At 34.8% G+C, this 21,422-nt stretch overlaps 1 protein-coding gene across 1 annotated transcript in view; it reads right to left on the bottom strand.

The window, feature by feature from the left end:
• Nucleotides 1-630: 630 nt before the first annotated feature.
• Nucleotides 631-21,422, bottom strand: part of MEOX2 (mesenchyme homeobox 2) — a 58,515-nt gene continuing 37,723 nt past the window's right edge. The window contains exons 2-3 of the mRNA XM_081343573.1: nucleotides 20,632-20,804; nucleotides 631-1,902 (exon numbers count right to left, since the gene is read on the bottom strand). Of these exons, the coding sequence (XP_081199699.1) occupies nucleotides 1,678-1,902; nucleotides 20,632-20,804 (398 nt within the window). The 3' untranslated portion in view covers nucleotides 631-1,677. The remainder of the gene's footprint in view (nucleotides 1,903-20,631; nucleotides 20,805-21,422) is intronic.

The following is a 21,422-nucleotide window of genomic DNA, read 5'->3' as shown; positions in this document are numbered from 1 at the left end:
TAAATGTTTCTTCTTTCCTCACAACTGTCTGGATCTCATTTTTATTTATTCTTGCACAACCCCTGCTCAAGTTGAAATCCCAAATTATTCTTCTGACAAATTCTATGATGAGATGGGATGTGACATTATTATTAGTTAAATTCCATTTAATATTTATTTATTAAAATTTATTTTCTTTAAAAATGTTGGGAGACTTATGTATTTTCAAATAGTTGTGATCATAATGAATGATTGTTTAATTTACACCACATTTTAAAGTTGCCATTTCCCTCCTTCCATTTCCAGATAGTAAGTGGAAGAAAAATATCCATTTCACAGTTGTATGAAACCTGGGAAAGTAGTTTAGCATAGTCCATGTTGTTCTTGGCAAAAGGTTTTTTTCGGATTGCTTTTTCCTATTAGAGGAAAGAATTTCCCCACTGGATCAAGGTAAAAGCTTTATCCAATATGAAGTACCCCATTTGTACAATGCAAACACAAGTACCATAGAGAATATTATTGTTCTAATATTTTCAATTGTCCATAAAACTCTAAAGAAGAACAAGTCTTATTCAAAAGGAACATTTATTAAGCATTTCCTTTACAAAGTACAATCAATGTTTTGTTTAAATTTTTGGATTGTTCCTATTTCATTGTATATACACAAAAGCTTAAAAGAGGGGAGAAAATATCCTTATTTTTTGTGTTCTGTACACAAACATATTTAATAAAACTTGATCATAACACAGAGAACTTTACCTTATTAATTTGAATACCTAATATTGGAAAATTAATACCTGATTACTAACACAGAATAATGGAAGGTAACAACTTTCCCATTTGTAAGAAAATACTGTTCACAATTCATTTTTAAGCAGCTTTGTTGGATATACTGGTGCTACTCTGAATTATATCCAGCTACAAGAATCATATGCCTATTATATTATTGTAGTAATAAATTCTAATTATTAATTAAGATTTAGTTTTATTTTCATTATAGGCATGATTCTTTAAAAAATACCTTTGCTGTTAGAAAGTAAGATTTGAGGAACAAGGTTTAATAATTTCTAATTAGCAGCAGTTGATAGTAAATGCAACATAAAATTTGTTTTGTCTATGATATAAGGATTTCAACTAGCAGACTCATTTATACTACTTGTTATGTGAATGCAAATGTCTGCATGTATTCTATAACTCTGAAACACAAAACAAAAAACAGATTTTAAAAAGCCATTTATTCTCATGGGTGACTATTGCGGTCAGCTAATATGAATGCACAGCTAAAATGAGTGAAAAGTAAAAATGCTGAAAAGTAGATATATACAGAGTTAAAATACAATTCTTATCCTCTTGAGATAGTGTTTCTGTTGACACTGTGTGGAAAGCAACGTCATTGTTTGATGCAAGCTAAAGCAACAATATCTGCTCCATTGTCACTGAAAGGACAAGCGAATCTGGAATGTTCAAAAACAAATGTATCTCCTGTTTCTACTCACAAGGCACATGGGAGGCATGGCACTTACTGAATCTAAGCACAAAAAATAATAATAGTTCAAGAGTAGCAGAAATAGTAAATCCTAAGTTACTTTCATTTTGATTGTCAGAAAGTCAGTCACTTGCATACGTCAATGTCCACATAAGCTCACTGTGTTAAACATAGCTTTCCTGAGAACAGAGCTAGGATTCCTTCCTGCCTTATCATAAGTGTGCATGCTCAGAGCTATGATCACTGTCGTGGCTGTCGTCATTTGCCAGGGAGTCCCCTGTATGTTGGAGACTGGCAGCACCAATACCAGAAAGCTCTGAAGGGAGCAGAGTGCCTTTTTTGACGTTTACCAATTCTTTCTCTCGGGCTGCAGCTCCCTGTTGCCCTCCTTTAACCCGTTTCCATTTCATCCGTCTGTTCTGGAACCAAACTTTTACCTTTAATCAGAACATGCAAACAAATAAGAACACCATCAGTAAATGGCCATACATCTCTCATCAGGGGAAAAAGCAACAGTAGGTGCTCGCTCCTTATGTTTTAGATTGCTTAAAACAGGCAAAAAGTAACCTATGGTCCTAGGCTTGATGGGCCTATGATTAATTTCTGAGATATATTCAGAAGATCCACTCAGATCTCTGGTAAGAGCTATCAGTTGGTCCTTATGTCCTGTTGAAAAGAGAAAAGAAACCTTTACTTGATTTTTATCTCATCTTTACTATTGTTTATAAATAATGCAAGGCAATGAACATACCTAATACTCCGTCCTCTTCCTATTTTCCCCACAACAACCTTGTTGGACTGAAAGAGATTGACTGATCCAAAGCCACCTAGCCGGTTTTTCATCTTTAGGAAAGGACTGGAACTCATGATCTCCTGGTTCGTAGGCCAGCACCTTAACCACTAGACCGAATTGTCAGAACTTGGTGTGAAAGCAATAAGAGGTACTTTTCTTCAACCAGGCTCAGCATATGGTATCCTATAAAAATGCACTGGAAGAAACTATTTAGGATAAAGTCATTCCAAATAAATGGTTATTGTTTAAAGGTTCTTGTAGGTATGTGTTTATAGTTTTCAAATGGTTTTATGGTATTGCAACTATTGTATCTACTAGGAAATATTTATAAAATTGCATGCCTATTTCATGTTAGAAGTCTAGCCAAGAATATGTTGCTTAAAACCTTAGATTGGTAACAGAAATGTGAATTTAAAATAAGCCAATCTGAATATATTTTTTTAATTTAACTATTTTTGTGGGTTTTCATTTGTATATTTATAGTTTCCAAGTAGTTGTCTGGTGTTCCAAGCATTGTATTTATTAGCAAAAAAATATAAAATACATTTGAGTCATCTGAGGATTGAAAAATCTTCCAAGATCCTATTGGGTTTTCTGCCAAAGTGAACCAACATGCCATTATTAATATTAGTTTCACCACTGTTCAGTAATTGGCTGATTAGCTCACCACTGTTATAAAGTGTTGGAGCACAGACATTCATTTGCACCCCTAAAAGCAGACAGGCTTATTAATCTTAAATATCTATTTATACTGTGGTCTTGGGATATCGAAAATATGTCATTCTTAAGGGAGAAAGGACTGGATAGAAAATTCTGCACAGTGGAAACTTGTGGAAAGGGGAAAGTTGCCATATCTTTGGCTATAGCTAATTATTCACGTTTCAGAGCTTTAAAAAAGCAACCTCAAGGACTTTTATAGCATGATGCATTGTACATTAGCTGAAGAACCACAATATTTCTGTATTCCAAAGTCATATTTTATATTCACGAAATGTATAGATCAAGAATACATTTGGAAATTAATTTAAATTCTATTAAAATGATTTTGTTTTTAATTTTAATTTTAAAGTTGAGACCTATAATGCGAGGTTGAATAATTCACTTATTTATGTTCAGTCTGCTATTGTAACTAGAAATGTCTAGAAATTGGGCATAATGATTTCAGATTAGTAAAAAGCTTCTCCACCATGCTGAGCACACATTTCTTTTATACAATTTGCCAAAGTAGGCTAGTAAAACAAATCTGGTCAAATGAGGAATGTATTTAATTGCTAACTGTTCTGATGTGAAGAAATGCTGTTATGCCAACTGTCAAAAGCTTTCATAGAAACAATGTCAAAAGATTCATAATGCTTGTTCTCTTCATGTACTTCTTTTGATAGATTATACGTGTCACTTTTCACAATGAATTTCCTCTAGTAAAATGTTGATACGATGGCTAATGCCAGCCTGCATTAAGTATAATGTTTGGGATGATTATGTTGATATAAAATTGGTGAATTTGGTAAACTATAGGTTAATACATACTGTATCTTGTATCTTATCAAATCCTTTTTTCATTAGTTTCATTCACAAGTGAACAAACATGTTTGGAGAAGTGGGGAAAACATTCGTTTGTCATTGTCTGTCTATCTCTATATGCTGTATTTACCTCATAGAAAGACACAGTTTTCTTCTCTGCACACAATTAGGCTGTGATTTAGAAGGATGGGATGGGATGGGATAGATTAGGATAGGAGATAGAAAATTATAAGATATAGGAAATGATATGAGACAGGAGATATTAGGAGATAGGATAGGATAGGATAGGATAGGATAGGATAGGATAGGATAGGATAGGATAGGATAGGATAGGATAGGATAGGATAGGGTAGGGTAGGGTAGGGTAGGGTAGGGTAGGGTAGGGTAGGGTAGGGTAGGGTAAGGTAGGGTAGGGTATATATATAAGGCAGGGTAGGGTAGGGTAGAGTACGGTAGGATAGGATAGATAGGATAGGATAGGATAGTGCAAAATAAATAAAGAAATACTATTGCTAATAAACAATAAGTTACTAATTCAATTGTTTCAGTTTCCTCATCTGCCCATTTTTGAAGTGTGGCACCTGACAGACATGCTCATAGATTGCATCATGTATACATACATATATACTTACAACCATAATTGGGACTGGAACTTCCATTGCTATGTGAGGCAGTTAAGTGATATGGCTTCAATTTTACAACTTTTTTGCTGGGGTCATTAAGCAAATCACCATGGTCATTAAGTGAATTATACAATTATAAAGCCAATATGGCCTCCCTCATTGACTTTTCTTGTTGGTAACAGTAAATTATCCCAAGAAGTTGCAGCCATAATAAAAACACAGTGGTTGCCAACCGCATGGATTTTAATCATGTGATCATGACAATCTTAAGTGTGAGGACCAGTTAAAGTCATTTTTTCAGCACCACTATATCTTCAAAGTCACTAGTTGGTTGTTAGTTGACAACTACCTGTGCAAATCTTTCACAAGCAAATCTTTATTGGGCAAAGGAAGGACTTCAATTGGAATGTCAGCTAAATTGATAAGATGTAAAAGGTGGATATTTATTTACTGTTTTGTATGTTCCATTCTTTTGGAGTGATGTGTTATATATATATATATATATATATATATATATATATATATATATATATATATATATATATATATATATATATATATATATATAATGTCTGTGTGGGGGGGGTGTAAATTACTAACAAAGAATTAAGGGAGACTGAAATTTAGTAATTTACACAAATATATAATTTAGTAATATATAATTTAGTAATTTACACAAATATATGAGCTGTCACCAGTGTGACTACTGCTTGGGGCCTAGCAAGGTAATCTAAATAGTTAACAAGTATTTGACATATATATATATATATATATATATATATATATATATATATATATATATATATATGTGTGTGTGTGTGTGTGTGTGTGTGTGTGTGTGTGTGTGTGTGTATGTGTGTGTGTGTGTGTGTGTGTATGTATGTGTATGTGTATGTGTATGTGTATGTGTATGTGTATATATATATAAATATATATATACATATATATATATACATACATACATACATACATACATACATACATACATATATATATATATATATATGTGAAATTAATGGTCGCTGGGGCATACATTTTTGTCCAAAATGACTTCATATGTATTTTATTCAAACTTCTCAGTCTATAAAGTATAAAGGTAAAGGTAAAGGTTCCCCCGCACATGCGTGCTAGTCGTTTCCAACTCTAGGGGCCGGTGCTCATCTCCGTTTCAAAGCCAAAGAGCCAGCGCTTGTCCGAGGACGTCTCCGTGGTTATGACTAGATGCCAAAGGTGCACGGAACGCTGTTACCTTCCCACCGTATTGGTCCCTATTTTTCTACCTGCATTTTTACGTGCTTTCAAACTGCTAGGTTGGCAGAAGCTGGGACGGGTAAGAGGCGCTCACTCTGTTACACGGCACTCGGGATTCGACCCGTCAAACTGCCGACCTTCTGATCGACAAGCTCAGCATCCTAACCCAACTGAGCCACTGCGTCCCTACCTATAAAGTATACAATGTAGCAAAAAAATCATGTTTAGCTCAAGAGAAATGAACAAATCAAGATAAAAAATTTAACTATTCTATCACTATGATAAATTAAAATCTTATACCCTTATTCAGCACATGTAGTCCTCAACTAAGAACCATTCATTTAGCAATTATTCAAAGTTACAATGGCTTTGGAAAAAGTGATATGACTTGCACTTATGAACATTACAACATTGCCACAGTCATATGGACAAAATTCAACACCTGGCACCTGGCATGTGTTTACAATGGTTGCAGCCTGCTGAGGTCATGTGATTACCATTTATGACCTTCTTAGCCAGCTTCCAATGGGGAGGGGGGGAAGAGGGACCACATGATTTACTTAACTGCAATGATTCATTTAACAACCATGGCAAAATGCTTGTAAAATTATGTGTGACTCACTTAGCAACATTTGCTTAGCAATGGAAATTCTAGTCCCCATTATGGTTGTATGTCAAGAATTACCTCTAATGGAAACAAAGACTAACAATACAAAAACAGCAATCTTCCATTATGTCAAAATGTAACCAACTCCCCCCCCCAAACTGGAGACCTTAAAATTTTATGAAACTTGGCTGAAGGAAATCTAAGACACATCCTTGTAAATTTTGAATTGTATCACAAGAGAATATAAGGTCAACTTGTATTTTGCACAGTGAACTAAAAAGAATAAAAAAGGAGAGATGTCTGTTCAAACTAAATACTGTAGCTCTCAGATTAATCAGTTGGTAAACTTTAACCTTATTTATGTTCAGAAGTAGATGATCATAGCCTATTACTAAGACAGATGAAAGAACAGATGTGTTCAGTTTTGCAACTGGTTTGTTTTAAGGAAATATGGATTAATGTGAAAGGAAAAATAACATTCTGTATATCTGAGAAATTCAGATAGAGGGGAAAAAAGAGCCTGAAGTAGAATGTGAACATGAGGAAACTAATGTCAAATATAATCATGCATATAAAATAGCAAATGCTATTAATGTTTGTTTATTTATTTATTAACATTAGATGTATATGCCACCTATCTTGTCTAGGAGTGACTCTGGGTTTTTAATTGTACTATGGGGTGTTTTGTGTGTCCAAGCTGGTTTGTAGTGTTGGGCAAACACAGGTAGATAAAGATATTTTAACTGAATTCACTCTAATAAAACATATACGTAAAAAGGATCAAGGCAAGGACCCTCTGAGGACCCAAGGAAATGGAAGTGGGAGAACAGGTCTGGCCAAGTTTTTAATAATAGTCCTTTATGGCAATGTTCTCTAGAGGAAGAAAAATTGGGCTGGTCAGTTCTAATCAGACTTTAGTTTTCTTTCTGCTTGTAAGAATATATATCTAAGTCATTGTCTTTTTGCAGAAGAATTGCAAAGAGAATGGAAAAACAGATAAAATTGCTTGAAATATAATAGGCTAAACTGCAAAGGTCATATGTAAAAAGAGGTGTAAATTGGCAAGTATTGGTTAGTCTAAGGAAGTGAGTAAGCCTATGGGAGTCTAAGTCAATCTAAGGGAAGCTAGGTTGGCTAGCACATACAAGCAATGCCTGGAAGAAAGCATAAGTTAAACCATCTGAGCTGTCTCTAAATTTAGATGTCTTTTGGCAAAATCAACAAATAGTCTGTGTAAAACAAGACAATCCCTTTCTCCCTAACTCCTTTTATTCACTTTTACTTTCATTAGACCAGGTTGTGAATAGAGTCAATTAATTTATTATTCTCTTGGCATGAGTCTTAGTACTTTCCATTTAATGAAAGAAATTTAAGGGTAAGTGCTCTAATTTAGGGACTGAATTGGCCAACCTACGCATTAGATTTCAAGGCTGACACAGAGGTTAGATTCACACAAGCTGCAAAAGCAGAGTATGATTTATTTGTGACTGATCATCATATAGGTATTGAGCCATTGACTTACTCAGCAACCCTGGTTTAATAAATTCTGCTCTACTATGAAGTATACACTAAGCCAAAGGGAGAGAAGAAGACCATAGCTCAGTGACTGAGCATAAGCTTTGCAAGCCTAAGATTGCAGGGTTGAACTTCAAGATCTCAAGTATCCATGTTGAAAAAGACTTTAAAGCCTTGTAAGAACTGGGTCAGGGACAGAAATGGTATAAAAATCAGTCTGACAACTGGACCATGGCATAGGAACATTATCTGACAGACTGCCTATTTCCAATCACTTCTGAGGTTCACCTGAGGTCTTCTCAGAAACTAGTCATCCTATTGGACCAAGGAAACATACTTTCTCTGCAGCAGACCCTGCCTTATGGAATATCCTCATCCCAGAGATACCTATGACATCCTAGGGGTTTGGAAGATCTTTAGGGTCTTCCTTTTGACTCTGTTTCCAGGCCTGGAGGTTGTATCCTGTAAAGCCCTTGTTATGTTTTAATGGTAGTTATTTTTAGACTGAGCTGCCACATCTGGCTTAATGGGGGCCTTATGGGCAGCCATAATAAATTTAAATCATAATAATAAACCCATGATAAAGGGGATTAGAAATGAATACTTCTTTCACACAGATCAGTAAAGCCTTTCTGCCTTCTAATAAAAAGCTGAAAAGCCACTTCCAGTATAGTCTTAATTATTAGAACAATTTTGTATATGTACTTTCAGGTTGGTGTTGATTCCTAGTGACTGCTTGGATTACTCCTTGTAATTTTCTTGGAAGATATTGAAAGTGGTCTGCCATTGCCTCCTTCTTAGGTCTAAGGAAAAATGACTTGCCCTAGCTGTGTTTGTATCTAAGACATGACTAGATTGCACAGTTTCCTGGTTTCTAGTCTGATGTCTTAACCACTATACCAAACTGGTAATTGCAAAATCCACGTTTATCAAATCAAATTAAGTAATATCCAGTTATTAAGAACTGCAGAATTCTCTTAAAGATGGCAATACTTTCAGAAGTCAATTCATTCAACATGTTGAAGATAATTCCCACACTATGGAAGAACATCCTCAAACATTTTATTTATCTCTTCTTATTTGTTAGAAAATGAATTCAGGCTTATCATTCAACCAGGTCTTTTAAAATGCTATTATGTTATGTATTTTTAAAATGTGTTTTAATAATTTATTTATTTTTTTAAAAAATAAGCTATCAGATAGAACAGCACAGAATAAATTAAACAGTGAATTATTGTGTTTTACATTTTGTAATATGTGCTAACTCCAGCTGGCAAGCAATAATGAGATAAAATAATGGTCTTTTTACAATAATAAAAATCATTATTTTTTCTCAATCTTCTCCATTTAGAACTCAGCCAAAACACAGAAACCTAAACTGATATTTAAGCCAACTAGGAGGCTATCTGCATTCACTTAGCAGAAATATTTTCATAGGTTTCAACCCATTCTGCTCTGTTATTGCTATCTTTCTGTAGATTATCTCTTAAAACTTCTAACAATTATTTTTAAATTATGTTGACATCATAAAGCATCTAGACCTCTGTAAAATTGATATAGTTCAGCTTAACCACTTAAAACAGGGGTATCAAATTTCCGGCCTGCGAGCCAGACAGGTCACGTGGAAGCCACGCCCACCCCATTGCCAGCCAGGGTAAACTGTCCCGATACGTTATGTGATGTCACATGACGCCGCGAATTTGACATATTTAAAATATTCCATGACTGCAAGTCTTCTTGGTAAGCTTTTGGAAGTGGTTTGCTGTTTTCTGCTTTCTCAGCCTGAGAGAGAAAGAAAGTGACTGGCCCAACTGACTTAGGACCTTATGATGGGATTAAAGCTCATGGTCTCTCAGTTTCTAGTCTGGTGCTGTAACCACTATATCAGATTGGCTGTCCCATGTTAATTATTGGTTTTAAACTGAATTTATAACGAGTGGCTTGAGCTAGTCATTTAAAATACAGGCTTTCAAATATTTTGTAAGTCTGCAATACTGCATATAATTATTTAAACCTACTAAGTTTTATCATGTCAGTAGGATCTACTTCCAGGTAGATGTTGATTAGTTAGACTGCCAAATTCTTACATCTTACTTATTAGAGAACAAATTATATAAATCTCTTTGGAAATAAATAGGTCTGAACTCCATTTATCACTTGTACTAAATATAACATCCTGGATGTTTCATATACTATTTCCTCCAGAGATCAAATTTAGAGAGATGAAATCTGAACTTCCACTGGATTTCATGATGAGTCAATAACGGAATGGATATATTATCCTGTAACATTTCAGAAATAGGAAGGATATATGAATTCTGAGAATGAATTCTCTTAAATTCCTGTAAATCTTGTATACTTGAAATTATTAAATAGCTTCCTTGAAAATCTGGATCTCTATAAACAAGAATTATCAGAGTAAGAAAGAAATGCATTCTTTTTCTTTATTTTTAGAAAAATAAATGACTAAGGTTGTTTTGCTTTTGAAATATTTTGATCCGTTTAATTAGTCAAACTTTATACTGCACAAATCAGTCAATTACAGTATATTCCATATTCAGATAGTCATCGACTTACAACCAAAATTGAGCCCATAATTTCTGCTGGTGAGTTAAGTGTTGTGCCCCATTTTACAACCTTTCTTGCCACAGCTGTGAAGTGAATCACTGCAGTTGTTAAGTTAGTAAAATGGTTGTTAAGTGAATCTGACTTCATCATTGACTTGGCTTGTCATAAGGGACAAAGGATGATCACATGATCCAAGAACACTGAGGTTATCATAAATATGAGTCAGTTGCCGAGTGTCTGAATTTTGATTATGTGACCAAGGGGATGTCTTAATAGTTGTAAGTGAAAAATGGCCATGAGTCACTTGTTTCAATGCCAATATTTTTTCCAAACAAACTGTTGTAAGTCAAGGACTACCTATATTTTAGTGGAACTAAAACACAAATCTTGTAGTTGAGGACAATATAAAAAGTATATCAACATAAAAATTCTGACCACCACATTAAATAAAGTTTTGTTAGATTATATATTATTTAAATACATTTTTAGAAACTTGTTTTTCTAAAATCAGTTAGATTTTAAAGCATAATTAAAAATTATGTTAAATTATCCTCATGAATGTTTAAGTTACACTTTTTCCATTAACAAACGTGTTTCCCTAAATATTCCATCTTAAAATTAACTCTGAAATACAGAACACATGGTTTAGGTTTTGGGATTTCATCTTAAGCTTATTGTGCACCTGATGAAAAGTTCTGGAAAAACTGAATGTTTACCCACATTCTCTGTCATTTTTATTGGCAGTAATGACCCAACTATGGATTTTTCAAAGCTTTATGCCTCAAACTGTTATGTAGCTGTGCATTTGCATTTGTAGTTGCAATATGGAAAATATTTGAAGTTGTAGCCAACTTTATGAGGATGGTCTTTTGCTTATGAACCTTTTTTCACTTTTCTCTTCTTTTTATCTATTCTATGTGTCCAAATCTAGTCCAAAAGATTTCCTAATTTTCCAGACCCAATTTGATTATGTGCAACAAGTGGAAGGAAGAATTAAAATCCATTGTGTTCTAGATGCTCTTTTGCTACAATGACTATAAATATTAGTTTGTATTTGTAATCTGTTTGCAACATTTCCAGACAATAGTCCCTCTGGAATGATGTTTTAATTTTAAAACAAGAACTGTAGTTTTTCACAGAACAGCATTGACTTTTTATTTAACATTGATTTGGATTCTGCCAATGTAATTTAGAATTGTAAATAAAATTATATGTTTGTAAATAATAATAATAATAATAATAATAATAATAATAATAATAATAATAATAATAATAATAATAATAATAAGAAGTAAGTTGGAAGGGACCTTGGAGGTCATCTAGTCCAACCCCCTGCTCAGGCAGGAAACCCTATGCCATTTCAGACAAATGGCTGTCCAGTCTCCTCTTAAAAACTTCCAGTGTTGGAGCATTCACCACTTCTGGAGGCAGGTTGTTCCACTGGTTAATTGTTCTAACTGTCAGGACGTTTCTCCTTAGTTCTAGGTTGCTTCTCTCCTTGACTAGTTTCCATCCGTTGCTTCTTGCCCTGCTTTCAGGTGCTTTGGAGAATAGCTTGACTCCCTCTTCTTTGTGGCAGCCCCTGAGATACTGGGATACTGCTATCATGTCACCCCTCACCCTTCTCTTCGTTAAACTACACATACCCAATTCCAGCAACCATTCCTTATATGTTTTAGCCTCCATAATGGTGGGAATCTACTTTGAATAAAGCACTTTAATACCATACGTCATTCTAAATGCAATTATATTTATACAAATAGCTTGTGAATCTGACAAAGAATCAAACCTGATACCATAATCCTATGAAAATATATTTGTTAGTCGTATTTTGTTCTAGAGTAAGAGTGAAATCAGTTTGAAATTAATTTTCAACAGTTCTTTATTTGAGTATATTTTTAATGTCATGGATATACAATCCATCTGGAATGTGTAAAGGGTTATGTCTGAAGAACTACTATGTTCTTCAGATTTCACAACTAAAACATAAAAAACTATAATTTACAATTTTCATGATTTTCTTCTTTAACTTGATTCTGAATCCACCTAGCAATATTTTATAAAAACATCCTATACAGAAGTTAGTGAAGTATCCAGTATTTTGAAAGGAAAGTATCGTAAAATCTATACACTTCTAAATTTATCAGTTTGGGAAGAGGAGACACTATTGTTGTTTATTACATTATTAATTTCTGAAGATTTATAACCTGATTGCAGCTTCAGCCTAACTAAAACGGGGGGGGGGGGGAAGAATACGGGAGATTATGCCCAGCAGGAAGTAGCTCAAACTTCAAGCTGAGTTTTTTGTCAGATAATGAATAATTATTTAGGGAAAATCAATACATGGATTAATGTCATTATCTTTTTTAAAAATCAGAATATTCTGAGTTAAATAAATGCAAAACAAAACTTCTGGGAATAAAATCTCCAGCAATTTTAAAAAGAGAGAGAAAGATATGGTGTTCCTAGTTAAAACCTAATGAAAAATAGGTGCTACAATTATTATTCAACAAATTACATCATACGTTTTTAATATTTATATTAAATAGAATATAAATGTCCAAAGCAAAAATACCTATGCATCTTTTTAATTAGTTTTATTGTTTAAATATTTTAAACAAAACAGTTTATATCATTGCACATGACTAATATATGTGATCATATAAAATGATAAAATATTTATGATTATAAATATAAAAATCATGATTGTATATTTTCTTATCATATATGCCTTATTTTATTTTGCATGTTCTATTTTGTTTTATGTAGTAAGTTTTATGTAGTGAGTATGATATAGTTGGGATCATTGATCTATAATAAATAATTTGAATTTGAAAAGCAGTCATTAAAGACAAATAAACACTGAAATGGAATTGAATTATACTATTATATTATAAATATATATATAGCTGCTTATCTTAAGCATTTAACTCTGGAAGGTGAACTAAATAGAAAGAAATATAAAACTTCTAACTACTGCAGGCTACTTCTGCTGACTGCCGGTTGCCAGTAGTTTGGCAATTCAAGTCTCACTGGCTCATGGTTGACTCAGCCTTCCATCCTTCCGAGGTTGGTAAAATGAGAACCCAGATTGTTGGGGGCAGTAGGCTGACTCTATAAACCACTTAGAGGGGGCTGTAAAGAACTGTGAAGCAATATATAAATTTAAGTGCTATTGCTACTGCTAACCATTTAAATATTATATAAAAAAATACAAGCAAATAATCAAAGCACCAAAAAAAGTTCCATCAAATATCCATATCTTTTGGATTTATCAGGGGACAAAAGGCCACTTATAACCACCTTTGGGAATGTGCTAGTGTTAAAGCATATAAAGAAAGCTTCTTTGATCCCACAAGATGATAATATTTAAGAGAAATTAAGAGAGAAGGGATCTAGAATGAACCTACTCTGTGGATACGGTACAACCTATAAACCTTTAGAGATAGAAGTCCCATAAGTTTCTGATAAACCATTAGGAAATATTTTAATACAGCTAATAAACAATAATGTAATTATTCTTCATTATAGAGTTTTTCCAATCTCTTAAAGTTTCATCCAGAGATGTTACTCATACGTTTAAAGTTCATTAATTTGAGGAAACCCTATTTTAGTTTCCTAGTATTTTACAACTTTTCCCAATTCAGAAAATCTGTTCTAATATACTTAGAATCTCATATGTTTAATCTAGAAAAGTTATCTCTAGCTTCTTAATGCTGAAGAATTCTGGCATAGTTTATCCCTTGTTCATTCTTTCTTGAAATTAATGGAATATATTCTATCAAGCCAATTTGGCATCTTTTTCATTCCAATTTAGATTGTTATTAGAGGCAGTCCTCTTACAACCATTTGTTCAAGTTACAACTGCACTGAAAAAAGTGACTTATGACCGTTTTTCATCTTATGACCATCGCAGCATCCCCATGGTCACATGATCAAAATTCAGAGGCTTGAACAACAACTGGTTCATATTTATGATGGTTACAGTGTCCCAGGGTTCAAATGATTTCTTTTTGTGACCTTCTGACAAGCAAGATCAATGGAGAAGCCAGATTCACTTAAAAACTGTGTTACTAACTTAAGAATTGTAGTGATTCACTTAACAACTGTGGCAAGAAAAGTCATAAAATGGGAGAAAAAATTCAATTCAATGGTGATGTCCTATAAAGCCCTAAATGGCATGGGTCCGGATTACCTTAGGGAGTACCTGCTGCCAGCATCAGCTTCCCATCGTCCTGTGCATGCCCATAGGGAGGGCCTCCTTAGGGTTCCGCCGGTCAGAGATTGCCGGCGGGTGATTCCCAGGGGGAGGGCGTTCTCTGTGAGTGTGCCCACCCTTTGGAACGAACTGCCAATGGAGCTTTGGACTGCTCCCGACTTTCGCTCGTTTCGCCGAGATTTAAAAACTTGGTTGTTTGAATTGTCTGGCCTGGACTGAGGGATTTTAAGTTATATTAATTAAATTAAATTAAATTAATTTTAATTTTTAATTTTTAATGTTATCTTAATTGTGGGCTGTATTAATTTAATTTAATTTTATTCTCTCTTTTGTATTGTTTTTAACTTGCCCTGTGAACCGCCCTGAGTCCTTCGGGAATAGGGCGGTATATAAATTCAACTAATAAATAATAAATAAATAAATTAACAACTATCTTACTTAGCAACAGAAATTTTGGGCTCAATTGCAGTTGTAATTGGACTACTGCAGCATGGACTACAGGCTTTTGAAATTTGGAAAGAACCATGAGTCCTTTTATTATAATCACTTTTAAAATTATTTTGTGATTTACCATGCCCAGATATTAGATTATGCTTTGCTTCTATGCAGTCTATTATAAACATCATGTAAAGGTTATTAATGGATCTCATTTACTTGAAAATGTTTCAAAAGAAGTCTAAGAAACAGAAAGTCTCACTGAGATCCAACTGTTCTCTACAACCAGAACAATCAACATATTTCTACTGGTTGACATAAGAAGGCATTTCATAGGCATGGTTAAAAATTGGATGGCCCATTCAGAAATTTGCAATTCTCTAAACTCCCATTTATCAGAAGCTAAGTTGAAGATGTTATTCCTTACTTTATCCCTTTAGGGAATTGGCCACCATCTCATCTTAACTTTTTTAAAAAAACTTTTTGTAGGTGGCTGGCATATTTCCAAAGAATACTTTGGACTACAGGCATCAGTTTGTTTTGCTTTATTTTATTTTTCTAAGAACAATTATGGCTATGTTAGACTCCCCCAAGGCTAGTACAACATGCCAGAGAGTCTAAATGGCTAGGATTCAATTTTTATTGTAATTCAAGAATGGTAATTATTACAAATAGTAATTAGCCATTTAGGCTGATTCTGAGTATCTCATATGTGGATTCAAATCCAGCATCTTCTCTTTCCATGGTTCCCTCTGTGACATGATATCCTGGCCTTTTTTCCCCCATAGTTTTGAATGCCAGTTGCTTATTTACATTATTTGCATTTCTGATCTGGGAAAAAATAGATAATAATGAACCCTGACAAAATGACAATTGGAGATCAGTGCTTTCTTTTGCAATGTATGCCAGCTTCCTGTACCAAAGTCAAATGGGTTCCAAGACAGATGCCTGAAGATAGATCAGTGTCAGCAGGAATGTATATATAATTTTATCCCATTATTCCCATTATCTAATGCTCATTTAAAGAAATAATTCTATGAATGCAGTCATAGCATGCCTTAAGCATGAAGCTTTTTAAATTAAAGCAAAAGTTTTGTTGCGTATTTGTCATACTTAATTGAAAGAAATTGTCTAACAAAAAGAAAAATGTCAGAAATTCCTTTTTCACAAGCTCTGTCCTTCTGTACTCTTCATATGTTTAGTCCCAACATTTTTAGAGTAGCACCACCAGAACTGATAATTCTGGACGATGATTACAATGCATATATATGGAAGATGCCCGAACAAAGACAGATGGGAATCTTTTTGCTTTGTCTTTAGAGAGGGCAGGAGCTGAATCTAGTAACATTTGAATGCAAATTATTCAAAACTCTACAAATTCTGCTACAGGTAGTCCTCAACTTACAACAATTTAGTGACCATTCAAAGTTACAATGGTATTGAAAAATGTCACTTATGATGGTTTTTCAGAGTTTTGACCTTTGCAGCATCCCCACGGTCACATGAACAAAATTCACATGCTTGGCAAATGTCCCAGGGTCATTTGATCCCCTTTTGTGACCTTCTGCTAAGCAAAGTCAATGAGGAAACCAGATTTACTCAACAACCGGGTTACTAACTTATCAACTGCAATGATTCACTTAACAACTGTGGCAAGGAAGGTCATAAAATGGGACAAAACTCATTTAAATGGGTCGCTTAACAACAGAAAGTTTGGATTCAATTATTGTCATAAGTCAAGGATTACCGGTATTGAACAATAATTGCAGCTAATTTGACACAATAGTTTCCATTCCCCTAAAAGACAAAGGAGCCTTGGTGGAGCAGTGGGCTAATGCCTCCTTAAGTAACAATGGGCTAATGCCTCCTTAAGTAACACCAGCTGCCTGTAATTAGTGCAGGTTCGCATCCCACCAGGCTCAAGGTTGACTCAGCCTTCCATCCTTCCGAGGTAGGTAAAATGAGGACCCAGATTGTTGGGGGCAATTAAGCTGACTTTGTAATAATGCCGCTTGGGAGGGGTGTGAAAGCCCTAATAAGCAGGCATATACATAGAATGAAGGCTACTGCTAAGTTTGTAAGCCGCCCTGAGTCTTCGGAGAAGGGCGGGATATAAATGGAATTTAAAAAAAAAACTACTTTGCACCTTACTTTCCCATCTGAGAATTCTATAGGTATACATCAAAGAAAAAATTCTGAGAAATTAAAAAAGTACTTCACATCTTAAACATTCCTCCACCACCACCTCCAGAATAATTCTATAATTATTCAGCAAAATGAGAAAGAGAGAGAGAGAAAGTGAGTGAGTGAGAGAGAGGGAGGGAGAGAGGGAGAGAGGGAGAGGGAGAAATATCTCTGCACAATACTAGCTTGGAGACTTCTTTCCTTCTCACTCACTCCCTTCCTGGAGAACGCCTACAGTTTTGATATATCTCAAATTATGCTGATGGTGCTGCAGCAGCAACATAATCAGTTATTTCTCTATAGAGTGCTGAATCACACAAAAAAATGAATTATTGCTTTGGGGACAATATGATCATTTCACTGCCTCTTTATTTGTTGCTTCATTTCTACTTCTTCTCTCTTCCGCTCTCTCTCTCCCTCCATGTCTCTCTGTGTGTGTGTTTGTGTGTGTGTTTGTGTTCCATAACTTTTCTATTAAAAGCCTGAGGGCAAAGCACTGAGCGCATGGTAATTATAGCCTGTCCTTGAGGTTATGATTGTTTCAGCACCCGTATAATCATGTGACCAAATTCACGTTCTTTGGAGCCCATCCACATGAATGATTCAGAGTTCAATTCCTTCCACATACCTATCTCCCTCCCATTTGTGGTCCTTTGACTGCCCTACACATTGTTACCCCAGCCACTCCACTCCAATACCTGCCATCTCTAAAAGCCCCAGCTGACCTTTGCCATTTTCTTCCACCCATGGCTGATGAGGCAAGCCTGTCCTGCCCTTGATGAGGCAGCTGCTGACAGCCTGAGGTCTTCCTGAGGAGATTTGCAATGAGGCATCAGGAAGGTCTTGTCTCACAAAAGGCCAATCAAGACTTGTCAGCAGAAAGAGGAAGCAAATGGCAAAAGTAGGGTGGCAGAAAACAGCAGGGACAGAAAAGTTCATAAGAGTGGGTGGAGAGCAGAGCAGGGAGGGGGCAGAGTGCAGAGCAGCAGGACAGTCAAGTCAGCAGCATGCAGAATGTTCAATAGGATATAGGTTTGGTGGGAGAGATAGGCAGGTGAGGGGAATTAAAATAGAGGCAGGCGTAAGCGGGGCAGAAGTGTGAGATCCTGACATAATGACCATAACTACCAAAATTGCTATCACTATAGTCACATGGTGTTCCAACTACATTTCTATAGTAATGGAGATACCATTCCCAATTAAGGTTGTTAAGCAAGGACTATCTGTATTAATTATATCTTTCAGCTTCCTTTCTATCATTGTTCTTTTGTTGATATAATATTTTGGATTAAAGTCAATTTGTTCACTATCACATGTACTGGGCTGTAATAAATTAAATTACATGTAATAATAAATATGTTCTTTATGCTGCAAAAATATTTTTTTGTTCTAAGATGCCTTGGGGTTAATATGATTCTGTTTCATTTTTATCATTAACATAAATAAATGGGTTTCCTTTAAAATCATCTTTTGAATTCCTCCAAAATCCTCTGAAATGATAGATTTATATAGTAGATTTATATTTGATAATATGAATCCCAGGTCAATGCTTTCATAGCCAATTTATGGCTGATTTGTGATTTGAATAAGCCGCCAGCAGGTGGCTGACCTTGGCTAATTTTGAAGAAACAAAGTAAGTTCTGACTTGATTAGTACTTGAATAGGCTAAAATTATAAAATGTGGGGGCTATGGATTAGAGTGGGATGGAATATAAAAATAAAAATTTCAGAAGGCAATGGAAAATCACTTCAGTATTGTAATCAGGAAAGGGATATAAATACATCCATAATCACTAAGAGTCTAGCTCAGGGGTGTCAAACTGCTGACCCACAGGCCGGATGTGTCATGGCAAAACTATGCCCACCCCATTGCTGGCAATGGAAAAAAAGTTGTGATATGTCGAGAGACATCATGTGACATTGTGAGTTTGACACCCCTGGTCTAGCTTAATTCAAGGAACCCCACCTAAGCATAGAAACGCTAAATGCAATTTTAATTTATTGGAAACAAAACTTGAAGTCAAACGTTGGACTTTTGACTTCAGTACTGTCTCTATTGAGGAATATCAACTCTGTAGGATCTTATATGTGGGTCTTTCCCAGATTCCAGGAGCTGATTGTTGAAACTTTCACATGCTCATAAGAACTTCCAAGACAGACCTAGTCAGAGGAAGGATTATGCTACTGTTCTGTAGCTTTGTTTTGATTAATGACTTATTGCATGAAAAGTGGACTCTCTCTTACTGATATACAATTTATTCCTAACAGAGAATGAATAGCTTAGAGGAGCACAAAAAAGAAAAATATCAGATAACTTATACCTGGTATGAGATTAACTGTGTTTCTGTTTATTTATACTATTTCTGTTTATAACATATCTGTTTATTTAAACTATAGTAGCAACACAGCAATAAGCCATTTATTAAAACAAAGCTACAGAATAGTAACATCATCCTTCATCCGACTATGTGTTTCTCAGACCATACTAGTAATGGTGTTCAAAGCCCTACATGGAAGGGGTCCGGAGTACCTTAGGGAACACCTCCTGCCGGCATCAACTTCCCTCCGCCCTGTGCGTTCCCACAGAGAGGGCCTCCTCAGGGTGCCACCGGTCAGAGAATGTCAATTGGTGGCCCCCAGGGGGAGATCCTTCTCTGTGGGCGCCCCGGAGCTATGGAATCAGCTACCGGTTGAGCTCCGGACGGCGCCCGATCTTCGCTCCTTTCGCCGCGAGCTAAAAACATACTTTTTTGAACAAGCTGGCCTGGCCTGATGGGGGACTGGGGGGGTTGTTATTGTTATTTTATTGGGGTTTTAAGATGTATTAATTGTTTTTAGTATATGGGCATGTATTTAATTATTTTTTAACTTTTGTAATCCTGTATTTTTATTCTTGCCCTGTTCACCGCCCTGAGTCCTTCGGGAGAAGGGCGGTATAGAAATATTATTAAATTAAATTAATTAAATTATTCCTGCAGCATGTGAAAGTAAGTTTCAGGTATGTACAAAGGTTTATATACTTAGCAAGCATCAGGCTCAGTTTTTATTAGCAACTTCAACATCAATTTTTTTCGTATTTATTTTAAATGCCAGAATTAAATGAAGTATGAGTATGGATGAATGGGGATTACAATAGAGAGATTTGATAAACGAAATAAAAGGAAACATGCTGTCATTAAGAGAAAGCAGGCAGAGTGAATAAATGGACAGTGTCTCCAGGAGAGAAAGACTAAGATAATTAATTCTCCATGCTGTTATAGTGTGCTAATTTTGGAAATATTTTTTAAAGATAATTACTGTTATCCAATAGGGGTACACATTATACAAATGTTGCATTATAATTGTATTTTATTCTGCATATTCTTATGTTTACTTGTAACTTGGTTTGATCTAGCATGAGGTAACTTACAACTCCACTTGGAACACCATTAGCTTGTTGTATATCCATACCTGTCTTTCAGTGAGATCCAGGTTCACAGCTATTTCATATCTGCGCAGCCTGGTGAGGTAGTTATGATGGGCAAACTCTGCTTCTAACTCTCTGATTTGCTCTTTGGTGAAAGCTGTTCTTTCTTTTCTTGGTTTGCTATTGACCTCAGATTTATAATTTCCTTCTTGAGAATCTGAAATAAAGACAAAATCAGGTCCAGAGTCAGGACAATTCTACAATTTATTTGAAAGGAATTATTACAGATGAAAATATTGTTATAGATTAAAACATTGTAGTAAATATTTTATTATAAAAATATATGTAATAAACATGTTTCTGATTTAAAGTCATTAAAGTTGACTGGATTATCATTCAAGACCAACTCAGTGTTGTATTACTGACATCAACACTAAAAATCATATTAGTTACTGTTTCATTGTTTTGGTATTATTATGGTTTTATTTATTGTTTGATTATAAATGTGAGCTACCCTGAGTTGCTTAAATAAATACATTGAAAATAATCTGCAATAAATTCCATATCAAAATATTAATCTAGAGAGAAGCAAGGAGAACAGCAGTTCATATGTAAATTATAAGGTCATTTGACCATATTGTGCTATTAATCTTAATGGCAGAATAATGCCATTAATCCCAGGTTATTTTAAAAAAAATACTGGTCATCAATAACCATGGGCAATAGAGGGTGAACTGGAATTAAAATCGCTAAGATTAATATGCTTCATTGATTTCACTGTCCCCTTATTAAGCATAATTAAATCTAGATGTAACTCATTTGTTCAGTACAAAAT

Source organism: Vipera berus (genome assembly GCF_964194415.1).
Source record: "Vipera berus genome assembly, chromosome: Z".
In the NCBI taxonomy this organism is placed as follows: domain Eukaryota; kingdom Metazoa; phylum Chordata; class Lepidosauria; order Squamata; family Viperidae; genus Vipera; species Vipera berus.
Note: the sequence above shows the minus strand (reverse complement) of the source record. Positions and strands in the feature narration are given on the sequence as shown.